We start from the raw sequence: 15,771 nt of genomic DNA, 5'->3' as shown, positions 1-15,771 counted from the left end.
TATTTTTTGTAGATTTACCAATGAGTCATTGCATTTTCAATTGTCTTTTGCATTGCGATTTCTATTGTAGTCCATATGTGAAATTGCTACAAAATGCTGAAAAGGTTAGGCAAGAACTACTTTTGAAATTGTGCTGCAGCAAATCGCTTACGTTAAGACACTCACATCCACATTCATTAGATCTGATATCAGGTACAATTTCAATTCCCAAATCGCACCTGAAATCATGCACTCCGGATGCGACTTGGCATTTGATTTGCATGCCCTGCAACTTGCAAATCGCATGCCAAATTGCACCCGATGTGACTGGGGGCTAACTCCACAGTCACATCAAAGCGGATTTTGAAGTGGTGCGACTCACACTACGGTCACATAATGGGATTTACAGTGAAGTCACATGATTTCAAAGTCGGGGGACATGCTGATTTAAAGTGCGATCTGCAACACATCTGACACAGATCTCTCTGCAAATCGCATGAAAAGTAGTGTATTCATTACTTTAGAAATTGTTGCGGCTCCAACCAAGTTTGAACCACACCAATATGAACGCTCCAATAGCGGTCACATTGAGTGTGACTTGGCATGTGATTTGCATGACATGCGAGTTGCAAATCATATGCCAAGTCGCACCCTATTGTCTGCTATTAGAGCGGTCACATGGGTACGTTACCGACACTGATTTCTAAAGTAGTACATGTACTACTTTTGTGGCGATTTGCATAGATATCTGTGTCAGATGTCTTGCAAATCGTAAGGAAATCGGCATCTTCACTGTACGTCGCACAGTTTTTAAATCGGCTTTGATGTGACTGGGGTGTAATGTCTTTTTATGTTTGATTTCCTGAGTGTTTTTCCGATTTATGGGAAATGTCGCATACTAGCAAAAGTGAATTGACATTTTCAGTATTGCATGCGAGATGTGGTCATGTGACTGCCTTAACTCATGCGATAATCTGGAGTGAATTGTCCCCATAGGGCCAAGAAATATTGCCAATAGGGTTCCTTTCACATCCCTGTTCAATGTTCTGTTGTATGCTGCACAGGTACACTTCACTGTGGCTTTCTTTCTGACTCTGATTTGTGTGGCCTGTATACCAAGGGTTAACGCAGGTGGGAAGAGGATTCATCAGGTGCAAACACTTTCTCTGACCAAATGAATGGCAGTGGTGGGTGTGGCCTACCTTATATAAAGAGATGCAGTAGTGGCTGATTTTTACTTGTACAGGCCACATTATTTTCTTGTCTGTGGTGGTTAGGAGAGGAAGAGATATTGTGCCGAATTGCCCCAGGCCACACTCACGTTGTGTTTTGATGTGGGCTGTAAATGTTTTGCATTTTTTTTCTTCTAAGGTTTGTTTGTGTGTTTATTATCTTTGTATTGTAATCCTAACACATGTCAATTGCTCTGTTCTTCTAAGTTTTCTTTATTTAGACTGAAATGCAGTTTTCAGACAAACCTGATGAGAAATGTATGTGTGGGGGATTTGGGGAGGTGGGAGGTGTTTTAATTTGGCAGGTATGTATTTTTATATTGATATTTTGATCTGCAGCTTGTTTTGTGGATAGATAAGCCTACTACATAATTTATATTAACTGTTTGTTTCCTGCTGTGCGTTTTAGTACATTCAAGGACGTTTCAACATGTTCCAGTACAGTTCTGTGCAGAAACAATGTAGCGTGGTCAACTTTGTTTACAGCACCTGCAATGCACTGAAAATGCAAGTGCTGATGTGAACTATCACCTTGAAAACCATATAACCTTCTTTCTGTGCGTTTGTGATGCTGAAAAAGCAACTGAAACACATGTAGTGTGAACTGGCCCTAAAGATTATTAGAGGTAAGGGAACGGGACTGACCAGGAATTGAGAATTCAATCAGACTAGTGGTGAGATACAATCAGCAATCGTATAATAATGTGAGATCTGAGCTGTAGCTGATAGAAAATGAGACACATTCACTTGATCAGTAAATAGTTAAAAAGAGTGGGGCCGTGATCCATAGATTTGCATATGGGACAGGTGATGATGGGGTGGGGGAGGGGGTCAAGTTGTATAAGGAGACAGATTTAAAAGAAGATAAAAAAGTTACAATGAAATATACACATGAAACTTGCACATTTCCAAATTGTCAGAAGAACAGGATGCAGGTAACATTCATCCACTTTCTAGTCATTAGGCAAAATCATAATTGATTGATCAATATTCCTGGCACTAATACAACCCAGAAAATTGATCTCCATTTTTTTAACGTTCATAAATATTAAGGAGGTTATAATCTAAGGGCAGAAACTCAGCCATGTACTAGGTCCAATGAACCTAACAGCATGTCTTTTGAATGTTGGCAGAAACACATCCATACAGGGAAAGCATGCAAACTGGGATGCAGCCATGACTGGGATTAGAATCCATGACCCAAGTGCTGTAAATTCTGAGCTCTAACCACTAAGCCACTGTGGGAGACACAGTTTGAGCTACAATGTAGAATAGTTACATTGTTTAAAAATGATAAAGCGAGCGCTGGTAAAATGATATAGACTACTAAAATGGTATTACACAAGATAAATATAACCATGAACAGTAGTGCATGAACTCATGAAAGGTCATCCACCCTTGTGACAGTGTACTACACTATTAAGCACCTTTCTGGCTCCTGTGGCTGAGCTAATTCCTCCCCAGGACCATTTAGGCACCCACCCTGATGGATGGATGGCTGGAGCTGGATGACTAACCCATAGCTGCCAGCATACCGCTGCACCCCCAGATGTGTGATGTGTATAACCCATGCGCATTAATACTTTTGTTCTGGTGAGTGTAGACCAGTCCCAAGGGTGGTTTATCTTTCACGAGTTCATGCACTACTGTCCGTCACGGAGAAACCACACGTGCCATTTATAGGCATTCTCTGAGTTGGTACTCTCACACGAAGGACATTCCATTATTCAGGATTGATTATATGAACTTATTTTAGCACCATTTACCATTTTACATCATTATTGCAATTATTTGCACTTTTTGGTTTTTACATGCGTTCATTATTGATCACATGCATTTATAGCGCTGCACTTGACTTTAACATAGAATAGTTACATGATTAAAGAGAAGGAAGCTATATCATTATATTGGGAGCTTAGAACTAGACATTCCAAATTATTTGAGATATAAGTGTGAAAATATTTAATATTTGAAAATAGAATGTATGACATTCATTAGTAAATGCATTAGTTGTCTGATCATTTTGGAGAAACCGCAAAAAAAAAAATAAAAAAAAATATAGGTGTACTATTTATGTTACATTCTAAGTATTCTCTTATGCTAACAAGAAAACACCAATGGTACAAAGCCCACGCTTGTGCGTCATCTAGTGAACATATCCGGTATTGCACCTAAAAATGTGCCAGACGCGATTCCACATTTACTAATAGCAAAGTAGACGTTCGTCAATGAGATTGCTAGACGCCGCTCAGAAGACTGACAGGTCTTCATTGATTTAACTGAGTCTGCCTGAATGTTCAGAGTCTGCTGATAGACTCAAGTCTTAGTAAATCAGGGCCAGTCTGTCTGTCACGTCACTATGTTTTTTCTGATCTTTATCGTTAATAACAGAATTTTGTATTCGAGTCATAAATTTAATTGGTAGTCATAACGGAAATAAATAATTTATTTCATGATTTGAAAGCTGATGACATTTGACATGCATTTCATACATTTCCATGTTGCTGTAGATATCTTTATTTGAATCATAAGCAGGGATATCTTTTAAAACTTTCATTAATTGATTATGTATTTGCAACTTAAGTTTTGCAGTTTTACATAACAATTCTTTATGTTTAATTTGTGTTTCGTCATCAGGGTCAATATCCGAACTTTCAGAAATATCGGACAGTCATGGCTCTGATCTTGAATCACTCTGTTTGTCATCTGTGTTTATCATGGCAACCTGTTTACTGTCATTCTGCAGTCTTAACAAAGGATTTGTTTTTGAATCAATTTGTTCCTCAAGATTTTCTATGTAGTTACAAAAAATGGCACAATTTGGGCAATTAAGAGCATCTTGAGACACATTTTCATGCATTTCTATGTTCTGTACAGTGCTACATTCTGTCTGCTTTAATGTACATGCTTTTTTAACAGGTAAATCAACATTCAAAATCATTTTGTTGAATATTCTCACTAAATTTAAGATATTAGATATCTTTTTATGCTGTCTGTGCACAGTAAATCTAGATTTTTCTATCTGAATATTTGCCTGTAAACATTCATTGTACATGTACTTCCGTAAGTCACCGTCATCAGAATATAAAGAAATATCTTTAAACTCTAGCTTGCTTTCATTAACTAACTCATCAATAAATTCCATAATTGTTACTCACCATAATCAGAAGATTTTCTTGTTTGACCCGGCTCAGTCACTGGACCTCTTGTCCACGTCTGTTTAATCGCCTTTTCTGCTAGGTTCTTTTCACCGTGTTTTTCCCAGATTTGACAATCACAGAATTGTACGTTCTCCCCCTTATCAAGGAATGTAAAACAGGAGAAAAACTGTGGCGGAGGCTGGCTTGCCAAAATGTTGGATTTTAGACACATATAATACTTCTTTTAGTGTCTTGAGGCGATTATGAATGAAAGAGCCGTTGAAATAAAAAATAAAGTGTGATTTTATTTTATCACACAATGGCTTAAAATAACAATGTAAAGCGTATCATGAACAGTTCCATGTAGATAAAACTACTGTAGAAATATCAAGCAGAAGTTTAAGAAAAAGTCACCATTATTGTCATCAATGTCTGCCCATGTGATGTTCTGTCCTCCATGCTCTCCTTGTCCTTCTCGAGACTTTGTGAAGAAGCCGGAAATAGACGGAAGTGACGATCTTGTCGTACAGCAAGCACCTGTTGCAGCTTCTTAGAAGGTTCTCAGACATATATGTGTGTGTGTGTGTGTGTATGAAAGAGGGACTCTCTGTCCGTTGTCTCATGGTCCTTTATGAGGCAAATTTATGTCATAGCTTGGGATTCCTAAGACCTTCTATGGAAATCATTACTGCTTTGCAAAGCAGTTTCATAGAAGAGAGTGAACGCAATATATGTAATGTTTGATGGACAGGTACAGATGCTGATATACATAATACTGTAAACTGATGATGTAACCTCAGCTATTCATATGATAATATAACTTAAGAACGTATCTTTACAACATATCAATGTATAATCACTAATCTATATATGTATCAATATTAGCAACTTATACTAAATACACACAGCTACTATTAAAAATTCATTATGTAATAGTCACTTCTAATACCTTTTGACATTTTAGTACCAGAGTCTTTTAACCAGCTATGCCTAAATATAGAATACTCAGCCTTCAGCTGGATAGCTAGTTCAGATAACTCCTGTCTTATTTTACTGTCTCAGCTTAACTTATTCATATTTTTTGGTCTCAGTTATAGCTTATATCTCAGCTATTTTACTTTACTGAAGAATTAAATAATACTATTGGCTTAAGGCGTCCATTCAAACATATTAATATTAATTATGATTAATCATAAAAAACAAATATTTTGCAAGCTTGACATCAATATAATTGCCAAATCATAATTTTGATTAATTAATTTCCTTAATCCCCTATACTGTCCGCAGTCTCTTGGTCATCCCCTATACTGTCCGCAGTCTCTGGTAATCTCCTGTACTATGTCCGCAGTCTCTGGTCATCTCCTGTACTATGTCCGCAGTCTCCAGTCACCTCCTGTACTGTGTCCGCAGTCTCTGCTCATCTCCTGTACTGTGTCTGTAGTCTCTGGTCATCTGTACTATGTCCGCAGTCTCTGGTCACCTCCTGTACTATGTCCGCAGTCTTTGGTCATCTCCTGTACTATGTCCGCAGTCTCCAGTCACCTCCTGTACTATGTCCGCAGTCTCTGGTCATCTCCTGTACTGTGTCTGCAGTCTCTGGTCATCTCTTGTACTATGTCTGCAGTCTCTGGTCATCTCCTGTACTATGTCTGCAGTCCATTGGTTCAGAATATTTTTTTTTCTTGTTTTCTGCCTCTAAAACCTAGGTGCGTCTTATGGTCAGGTGTGTCTTATGGAGCGAAAAATACGGTACTTGCAGACATGTACAGGCTTGTGTAGCGAATGCTGCACTCTGTATTAGCTGTCCATATAACATCTCACTGTGTATTCAAAGATAACAATGTCATATGAAGATATTTCACTGAGTCACATTTGACTGATCTTTCAGCTGATCCTATGAAGAGATTTCACAGATCTTATTACTGGCAAGGATCCTATGAAGCATTTACAGATCTTTTGACTGTTCTGTCTCTCCAATCTAAGCATTGAAAGCGTGATCTCTGTAACTACTGTAACAGTTATGATGAGATAGCGATAACCCCAATCTCAGTTAGATACCATAGTCAGTGACTCAATCGAGATGATATCTTGTAAGATCAGTTTATGGAATAAACTTCACAAGATCTACAACAATGAACATTCGATAGGTCAAAAGATCATAATGTGAACTGCTTCATGACATGAGGCTAGAGCTGCAATGCATTACTGGTTAGGGGGTGGGCTATCTATACAGCATTAACTAAACCAGAGGAAAGGGAGGAGCCAACATATAGAAAACACTTAAAGGCATATGACAGTCAATATGACAGTCATGTGAAACATGACAATGCAAGTTATAGGATTTTTGGCTATCATATGCATAGATGATAGTGTTTTATTATTTCTAGGGCATTTATGATTTTACATTTACAATAAAGTGTGTGTGTGTATGTATGTGTGTATATACAGTTGCAAGAAAAAGTATGTGAACCCCTTGTGCTCTGAACGTTATCTAAGTCACAACAATAGAAGAACACAGTCTGCTGAACATAATACTACACAAACATTAGATGTTGCCATGGTTTAATTGCACATAACATGTAAACATTCACAGTGCAGGGAGGAAAAAGTATGTGAGGCCCTAGCCTAATGACTTCTCCCAGAGCTAATTGGAGCCAGGAGTGAGCCAACCTTGACTCCAATCAGTGTGATGATATTGGATGTGTTGCTGACAGCTGTCCTGCCCTTAAAAAACACACACCTGTTTTGGGTTTACTGGTTTCAAGAAGCACTGTCTGATGTGAACCATGCCTCGCAGAAAAGAGCTCTGAGAAGACCTACGATTAAGAATTGTTAACTTGCATGAAGCTGGAAAGGGTTACAAAAGTATCTCCAAAAGCCTTGATGTTCATGTGTCCACAGTAAGACAGACTGTCTACAAATGGAGAAAGTTTAGCACTGTTGCTACTCTCCCTAGGCGTGGTCGTCCTGTAAAAATGACTGCAAGAGCACAGCGCAGAATGCTGCATGAGGTAAAGAAGAATCCCAGAGTGTCAGCTAAAGACCTACAGAAATCTCTGGCACATGCTAACATTTTTGTTGACACATCTACAATAAGGAAAACCTTAAACAAGAATGGAGTACATGGAGGACACCACGGAGGAAGCAATTGCTGTCCAAAAAGAATATTGCAGCACGTTTGAAGTTTGCAAAAGAGCACCTGGATGATCCACAGCAATACTGGCAAAATATACTGTGGACAGATGAAACCAAGATTGAGTTGTTTAGGAAGAACACACAACACTATGTGTGGAGAAAAAAAGGCACAGCACACCATTATCAAAACCTCATCCCCACTGTAAAACATGGCGGAGGGAGCATCATGGTTTGGGGCTGCTTTTGCTGCCTCAGGGCCTGGACGGATTGTTGTCATTGATGGGAAAATGAATTCCAGAGTTTATCAAGACGTTTTGCAGGAAAACGTACGACCATCTGTCTGCCAACTGAAGCTCCGCAGAGGATGGGTGATGCAACAGGACAATGACCCAAAGCATACAATAATTCAACAAAACAATGGCTGCAACAGCACAGAATACGCCTTTTGGAGTGGCCCAGTCAGAGTCCTGACCTCAACCCGATTGAAATGCTGTGGCATGACCTTAAGAGAGCGATTCACACCAGACATCCCAAGAATATTGCTACACTGAAAGAGTTTTGTGAAGAGGAGTGGTCCAAAATTACTCCAGATCGTTGTGCAGGTCTGATCTGCAACTACAGGAAATGTTTGGTTGAGGTTATTGCTGCCAAAGGAGGGTCAACCAGTTATTAAGTCCAAAGGTTCACATATTTTTTCCTCCCTGCACTGTGAATGTTTACATGTTATGTGCAATTAAACCATGGCAACATCTAATGTTTGTGTAGTATTATGTTCAGCAGACTGTGTTCTTCTATTGTTGTGACTTAGATGACGTTCAGAGCACATTTTATGCCCAATTCATGCAAAACTTCACGTAATCCCAAGGGGTTCACATACTTTTTCTTGCAACTGTATGTGTCTGGGTTTGGCCCATTGCCAGGAGAATGGTACGTGCCTGACTGCATCGTGCCAAGTGTAAAGTTTGGTGGAGGGGGGATTATGGTGTGGGGTTGTTTTTCAGGGGTTACCAAGACATTTTGGACAATTTCATGCTCCCAACTTTGTGGGAACAGTTTGGGGATGTTCCCTTCCTGTTCCAACATGACTGTGGACCAGTGCACAAAGCAAAGTCCATAAAGACATAGATGAGCAAGTTTGGGGTGGAGATACTTGACTGGCCTGCACAGAGTCCTAAACTCAACCTGACAGAACACCTTTTGGGATAAATTAGAGCGGAGACTGCAAGCCAGGCCTTCTCATCCAACATCAGTGCCTGACCTCACAAATGAGCTTCTGGAAGAATGGTCCATCATTCCCATAGGCACACTTCTAAACCTTGTGGACAGCCTTCCCAGAAGAGTTGAAGCTGTTATACCTGCAAAGGGTGGGCTAAGTCAATATTGAACCCTACAGACTAAGACTGGGATGCCATGAAAGTTCATGTGCATATAAAGGCAGGCGTCCCAATGCTTTTTGCAATATAGTGTATATCAAAAAGAGAAAAATAAAGTCTCAAAGTGAACAAAAATTTAAAGCAAAGTCCTTTCACAATCCAAACCATATGAACAGTGTCCCCACAGTCCAACTTCCTGTTGGATAAAGTGGTCATCCACCACCAAGTGACACCATTAGGGAGCCTCATACCAGATGACGGGGACCAATAAGTTATAAATGGTCTTAAGCACTTAGATATATCATATAGCTAACAATTCTCCAGGCATATGGACCATCCACCATCAGGATCTCTCAAGTTTTACATAAAAATCCTTCAGAGGAAGTCAAACATTGGTTCTTGTGCTTGTTACTGATCTGACAACTTCCAGTGGAGGAACATCTCCCAGGAAGGTCAGCGGTCCCTTTGCTTGCAGCCTGTGCTTGCCCTCCTTGTAATCCCAGTCTCCTTCACATGGCTCACTGACCAAACACACAGACGTGCAATTTGCAATTAAATGGTTGAAGCTTACTAGTCATGACTTTATAATCTGTTAAATGTTGCTAATTGATTATTTCTATTTTACTAGTGTTCTGCTTTTATGTGTTAACTGGAGTTGTATATCCTGAAACCATTGTTTCTGTGGCCTACTCTTTTGAAAAAGTTTATTATAGAGGTGTTACTAAAGAATTGTTTCTCTTGCATTATTATTCTATACTGTTGAAATATGTCTGAATCCAGAGTGCCAGAGGTGTCAAGAGGCTTGCAAGGTCAGGGCAACCACTGGGGACAAGCATCATCAAGTGGCTCCTGTGGGGTTAGCGCTATAGTTATCAAATCTTTTGCAAAGTGCAGGTAGTGCAAAAGAATCACAATGATTTAGAAGAGAATATAGTAGTAGTAAATAAGAGGTGATATAGGAACTCACATAGGGGTCATCATCTTCACACTGATCCTCTGCTGTTCGTGGATTTGGTTTCAGTGTTAACTGTTGAATAGATCCCTGCAACATAAGATGATGATTTTTCTCATTACTTACTTTGTAACAATATATCATGCTTACGAAAGAGTTTTATATACAGCAGATATTGGACACAGGCATGTTTAAGCATCTATAAATCCTAGAACAAACATTTATTTTATTGCAAGTTATCAGTCCATGGTGGTGGTTGCACTTTTTTTTTCTTTTTTTTCCTTCATTTTTACATGGTAGTTTTTCCAGTAGCACATTTTCTGTTCTAGAGTGAAAACACTTACTCACTGTACTGTATTACCCTAGCACAGGACTACAAAAACCTTCCTCTCTCCTATTAACTATAACATATCAACTGATGAGGTTTTTGGAAAAATGCAACAAATATTATTTGCAATTATTGAACCAATAAGACAACACACTTTCAACTGTATATGTATCATAACAAAGGGGAACAAAGAAGATAAATCATTTGTTCGGTTTTATATACCCTTTACCTTGCTGACTTGCATTTCACAGACTCTTAATATTCAATCCAAAAACAACAACAATGTTAGACGCAAGGCGCTATCACAAACTATCTCTCTCTAATGGGAAACCATATATTTGGCAACTTAAGTTAACTATCAAACTGCCTTGCTAATAGATTTAGTACTTGTTGCCACACAATGTTACTGTGACACAGTGACACCAAAAGGCCTAAACAAAGTGTTTACAATCTACAGCACCATTCCACTTGCCCTTGCAGACACTGATTACTGCTAACATTTGGTTGAGAAGTGCTAGAGACTAATATTTCATGTGATCATTATTTTTCCACATCAAATGTACATTTACCAATTTAAAGCCTTTATTTTTCATTAATTGGTATTTCATCTTGAGACTCTCCAGTGCCACCATGTTGTATCGGTTAGATAGTTAGTCAGGATGAAAAGTCCTTCAAGTTCAACCCACAGAGAAAAAAATAAACCAACAACCTTCATATACAGAACCCTATACCTAAAGTTGATCCAGAGGAAGGCAGGAAAAAAAACAATGCGTTCTCAAAATTTGCTGCACAAGGAAAAAACCTTTCCTGATACCATAAGGCAATTGGATATTCCCTGTATCAAAAATGTCAGGTAGTATTACCTACTTGTATTATGTGCACTCAGGGATGCATCCAGTATCGTTTTTTTTGAAACAATCAACCAAGCTGGCTAGAACTAGTTCCTGAAGGAGTCTATTCCACATTTTCACTGTTCTTACTGTGAAGATGCCTTTCTGTATGCAGAAGTAAAATTTCTTTTTTCCATTTGCAAAGACTTGCTCCTGGTCTTTTGTAATGGCCTTAATTGAATAACTTTGCATCAAGTTTTTTATATGGGTTATTTTAAAATGTATACATGGTGATCATGTTCCCCTTTTAAACATTTTTTCTCCAGGACAAAAAATTCATATGTAACTCTACCCTCTTAGGTGCCACTAGATTTGTTTTGGGTCCCCCTATGCTCTGCATGGCCAGGCAACACACATTTTTCAAACTTTGCGCACCAGAGTCAATAAACAGTCTTCGAGCTTAGTTTTGTGGTTTTATTAAGGGGTCAAACTTGGATGGGGTCTAGGGGTATATAGGATGCCGAGGAACTGTAGAACTTAAGGACAAGTCCTTAGCAACTATGGTACACCAATGCAGATAGCAACAGACCCTCTTTGAAGGACAGTAAAGGCTCTTTGGTGTACCTCCTTAAACCCTGGATGATTTCTCCTCTTCACCCTGCTGCTGCTTCCTGAGCATATTCCTGGGCAAGGGTGCCCAGGAGCTGTCATTTTAAAACAGTCCCGGATGAGAAGCTAGTTAGGTCTTACACCTGACTGCCCTCTCCCCTTATCTGGCCCAGGGGGTATAAGAGTACTCACTCTGTCCTTTCCTGTCAGCTTTATGGGTTGGTGGCTGCCTTCAGGCCTTTTGCTGGGCTGGCTCCTTCCCTGCTGCTCAGGATATCCTCCCTAGGAGATGGTGGTACAGTGGAGATCCTCTTCTCCAGCAACTGGCCTGTAGGTAGGCTCCCCTCCCTGGGACCTCCTCCCAGGCTCCACACTCCAACCTTCTTCAATCCATCTTCCATCCGACACTGCACGCCTCTCCCCACTCTCTGTGATATTTAAGGGTTGCCTTGGTCACCATGCCCAACCTCCAGCCAGGGGATTGGCTAAGGTCCCTTAAACATGCAGAACTGGGTCTCCTCCCCTCTTCCAGAAAGTTCTCAAATTTCTGGAAAGGTTTGGGGGTTCCAGAAGCCCTAACCTGTTAGAGCCTCCCAGCCTGTCCAGAGGTGAACTCCTGCCTCATTCCCAAAAGAACTCATGCCAGGCTGCTACTCAGCCTCTATCCAAAAAGACAAAAAGCCTACCTAGCTATACCTAGAGGGAGTTACATATAGATACATAGTTAAACAAATTGAAAAAAGAGACACAAGTCCATGTAGTTCAACCAATATAAACAATAAATACATAGGAAACCTCTATATACACAATCCTGTGCCCACAGTTGATCCAGAAGTAAGCAAAAAAACCTTATGAAACATTGTCCAATTTGCGCCAGAGGGGAGAAAAATATTTCCTGAGCCCCTAGGAAGCAATCAGATATTCATAGATCAACAGTCTTAGTTCAAGTAATCTTTCCTCATACCTGGGGTCCTCCATGCCTGTCATCAATTTGGTTGCCCTTCCCACTACTCTCTCCACCTCCCGATTATCGTTTTTGTGAACTGGCTCCCCAAGCTAGATTGCATATTCCTTGTGGTTAGCTCTTACTAATGCTTTATACATGGGAATTATTTCTCTCCAGAGTCTATATCTCTTTTAAAACAAGAAAGTATTTTGCTTGCTTTAGAAAATGCAGCTTGGCATGGCATGCTGTTACTAAGCCTATGATCAACCTTGATCCTAATCTTCCTCATTTCTACTCCTAGGCTGTACGATACATTTGTCAACATTAACCACTTGCCCTCCTGAGGATTTACCCCCCTTAATGACCAGGCCTCTTTTTGCTACTCGGCACTGCACTAATTCAACTGATAATTGCGTGGTCATGCAATGCTGCACCCAAACAAAATTTACGTCCTTTTTTTCACACAAATAGAGCTTTCTTTTGGTGGTATTTGATCACCTGTGCGCTTTTTATTTTTCACGCTATAAACAAAAAAAGACCAAAAATTTTGAAGAAAAACAATATTTTTTACTTTCAGCTATAAAACATATATAGTAAACTCAAAGTTAGTTATAATATTAGGCAAAAATGTATTCTGCTACATGTTTTCGGTAAAAAAAATCCCAATAAGTGCATATTGATTGCTTTGTGTGAAAGTTATAGCATCTACAAACTATGGTATAGATACTGCAATTTACGCCATTTTTTTGCTATACAGTGCTGCGCTAGTTTAACGGACAATTGCGCTGTCATGCAATACGGTACATAAATGAAATTTACCTCCTTTTTCCCCACAAATTGAGCTTTCTTTTGGTGATATTTGATCGCCTGTGCGTTTTTTATTTTGTGCGCTATAAAAAAAAAAGGCTGACAATTTTGAGGAAAAAAAACAATATTTTGGACTTTTTGCTATAAATCATGTCCAGTAAAAAAAAAATTTAAAAATCAAATTTTAGTCCTAAATTTCAGCCAAAATGTATTCTGCGACATGTCTTTGCTGAAAAAAAAACCCCAATAAGTGTAAATTAATTGGTTTACATGAAAGTTATAGCATTTACAAATGGTGGGAAAGATACTGGGATTTTAAATTTGTTTATATACTAATAATGGCGGCGATCGGCGACTTATGGCTGTAATCAGTGACTTATGGCGGTGATCAGCGACTTATGGCGGGACTGCGGGACTACGGCGGACATTCTGACACTGGGCAGGAACTGACTTGGGCTCACTGACATCCCCAGTGACACCAATACAGTGATCAGTGCAAAAAAAAACCACTGACACTGTACTAATGGCACTGGGGAGGAAGGGGTTAACTTTATTATTCACTGAAAGGGTTAACTGTGCGAGGGGAGTGTTTTACTAGGGGGCGGGGGTGTGTACTGCACGGAGACACACTGATTCGGACAGATAAACTCTTCTGTCCCGATCAGCGTGTCAGGAGCTGTCAAGGAACTGACAGAAAGCACAGCTACTGCAGCTGTTCTCTCTGTCAGTGATTACCGCTAATCGCTGGGACATAGCCGGTAACGACCGGCTGTGACCCGGCGACTGACATCCGCGGCCGTGATCGGCGGGACAGGTAGGGCAGCGGCGCGCCTCGTGCGCCCCCTACCTGTTTTGAAAAAACACGTTTTAAAATGTGGTTTTGCCCAGCTGTGCCGCCCTGCCAACTTATTTATACAGTGGCTGGGCGGCATGTGGTTAAAAGTCATTTGCTACCTAATTGCGCAATCAAACAGTGCATTCACCTCTGCCTGTAAATTGAAGATATGGGGGTTGATTAACTAAAATTGGAGTATGCAAAATCTGGTGCAGCTCTGCAAAGAGACCAATCAGCTTCCAGGTTTTTTTTTTGTCAAAGCCTAATTGAACAAACTGAAGTGAGAAGCTGACAATAGATAACTCTCCTAGCAACTCCTAGCTGGCTGCCCCACAGATATTTTTAAACAGTTATTGCTCTCCTATTTGCGCTTGCAAATAGGAGAGCAATAACTGTTTAAAAATATCTGTGGGGCAGCCAGCTAGGAGACAGCCTAAGTCCTCCAAAAGCAACACAAATCAAACACTATAAACAATTCATGCAGTGCTCACACACAAATCCTTTGTGCAAAAATAAAACACAAAGTAATAAATAACATGTAAAGAAGACACTCACTCTATATTGCCAGCTGCATATTTCTTCTGAGCTGTGTTGCTTCAATGTTGCTAATGCAGTGCAACCATGTGTGTGCCTAATAACAGTTACAATAGGAGCAGAGCAACAGGAGCAGACTGACCATTTGGAAACTCGGGCACTGCTCGAGGGCCTGGGGTCAGTAGGGGGCCCTATGAGATGCTTCGGGTACCTTTTTCATAGGCTTTTTTGAGTTTGGGCAAGGACACAGGGGCCCCATGATCCCCTATTGCCCGGGGGCCCCATGAGTTGTCTGTCCGCCCCTGCAGAGCAAGGGAGAGGAGCTCTAATCAACTTGACACAAACAGGCTGGGCCCTGGCCACTGGCAACCAGTATGCATGTAATAGTAAAAAACTGATGCCAGTGCACAACTCCACAGCAATGCCCCTGTACTGGTGATGTCACCTCCTGCCTACACCGACATGTTTCGAATGGATATCGCCAATCTTTCTCAAGGAAAGCTGATCAGGGGACACTTTATATATTCTCCTCTTTCGCGCCACCCACTAATTAACCCATCCCTGCCTAAATGAGTGCAGCAGGCAAACAAATCTGGGGAAGCTCCATATAATAATGTATTCATATATCATAATAACATCTGATATAAAGTGGACTGAAAGCAATAAGAAAGAAAAAAAATTATTTCTAAAATTAATACATATATATAGATATATGTGTATGTGTGTGTGTACATACACACACATACAATAAAAAAAGACTTGGAAATCTTCATGGAGGACAATAGAATCTTAACAAAGACATTTAGGAGACAAATTGACTGACAACTTTATTCTCAGTACTAGCTGAAATTTAGCTAGCTGGGGCAATATACAAGCCTCAGGAGGAACTGCAGCAAACTGACAGATTATAAAGAGGAATCCATACTATTGCCCTCTCAGTTCTTGGATAAAGGATATCAGGAGGAGTTCCTTATCAGTAAGGCCAGATAGGTGGAAAAGAAGCCCAGAGAAGAGCTCTTGAAGGACATGAAGACTCAAGAGTATCAACACAGTTCATCTAGCATTTATTTT

The 15,771-nt window shown here is 40.0% G+C and overlaps 1 protein-coding gene across 3 annotated transcripts in view; it reads right to left on the bottom strand.

The window, feature by feature from the left end:
* The window catches only part of COL15A1 (collagen type XV alpha 1 chain), a 1,471,644-nt gene that overhangs the window by 1,158,378 nt on the left and 297,495 nt on the right, over window positions 1-15,771 (bottom strand). For all 3 annotated transcript variants that reach the window (XM_089690361.1, XM_089690362.1, XM_089690363.1), the window contains exon 4: window positions 9,827-9,901. In XM_089690361.1, coding sequence (XP_089546487.1) covers window positions 9,827-9,901 — 75 coding nt within the window. The remainder of the gene's footprint in view (window positions 1-9,826; window positions 9,902-15,771) is intronic.

The sequence above is a fragment of the Staurois parvus genome, unplaced genomic scaffold, assembly GCF_062004578.1.
Source record: "Staurois parvus isolate SC_StPar_1 unplaced genomic scaffold, SC_StPar_1.0 ptg000527l, whole genome shotgun sequence".
Classification (NCBI taxonomy): domain Eukaryota; kingdom Metazoa; phylum Chordata; class Amphibia; order Anura; family Ranidae; genus Staurois; species Staurois parvus.
This window is presented reverse-complemented; position numbering and strand designations above follow the sequence as displayed.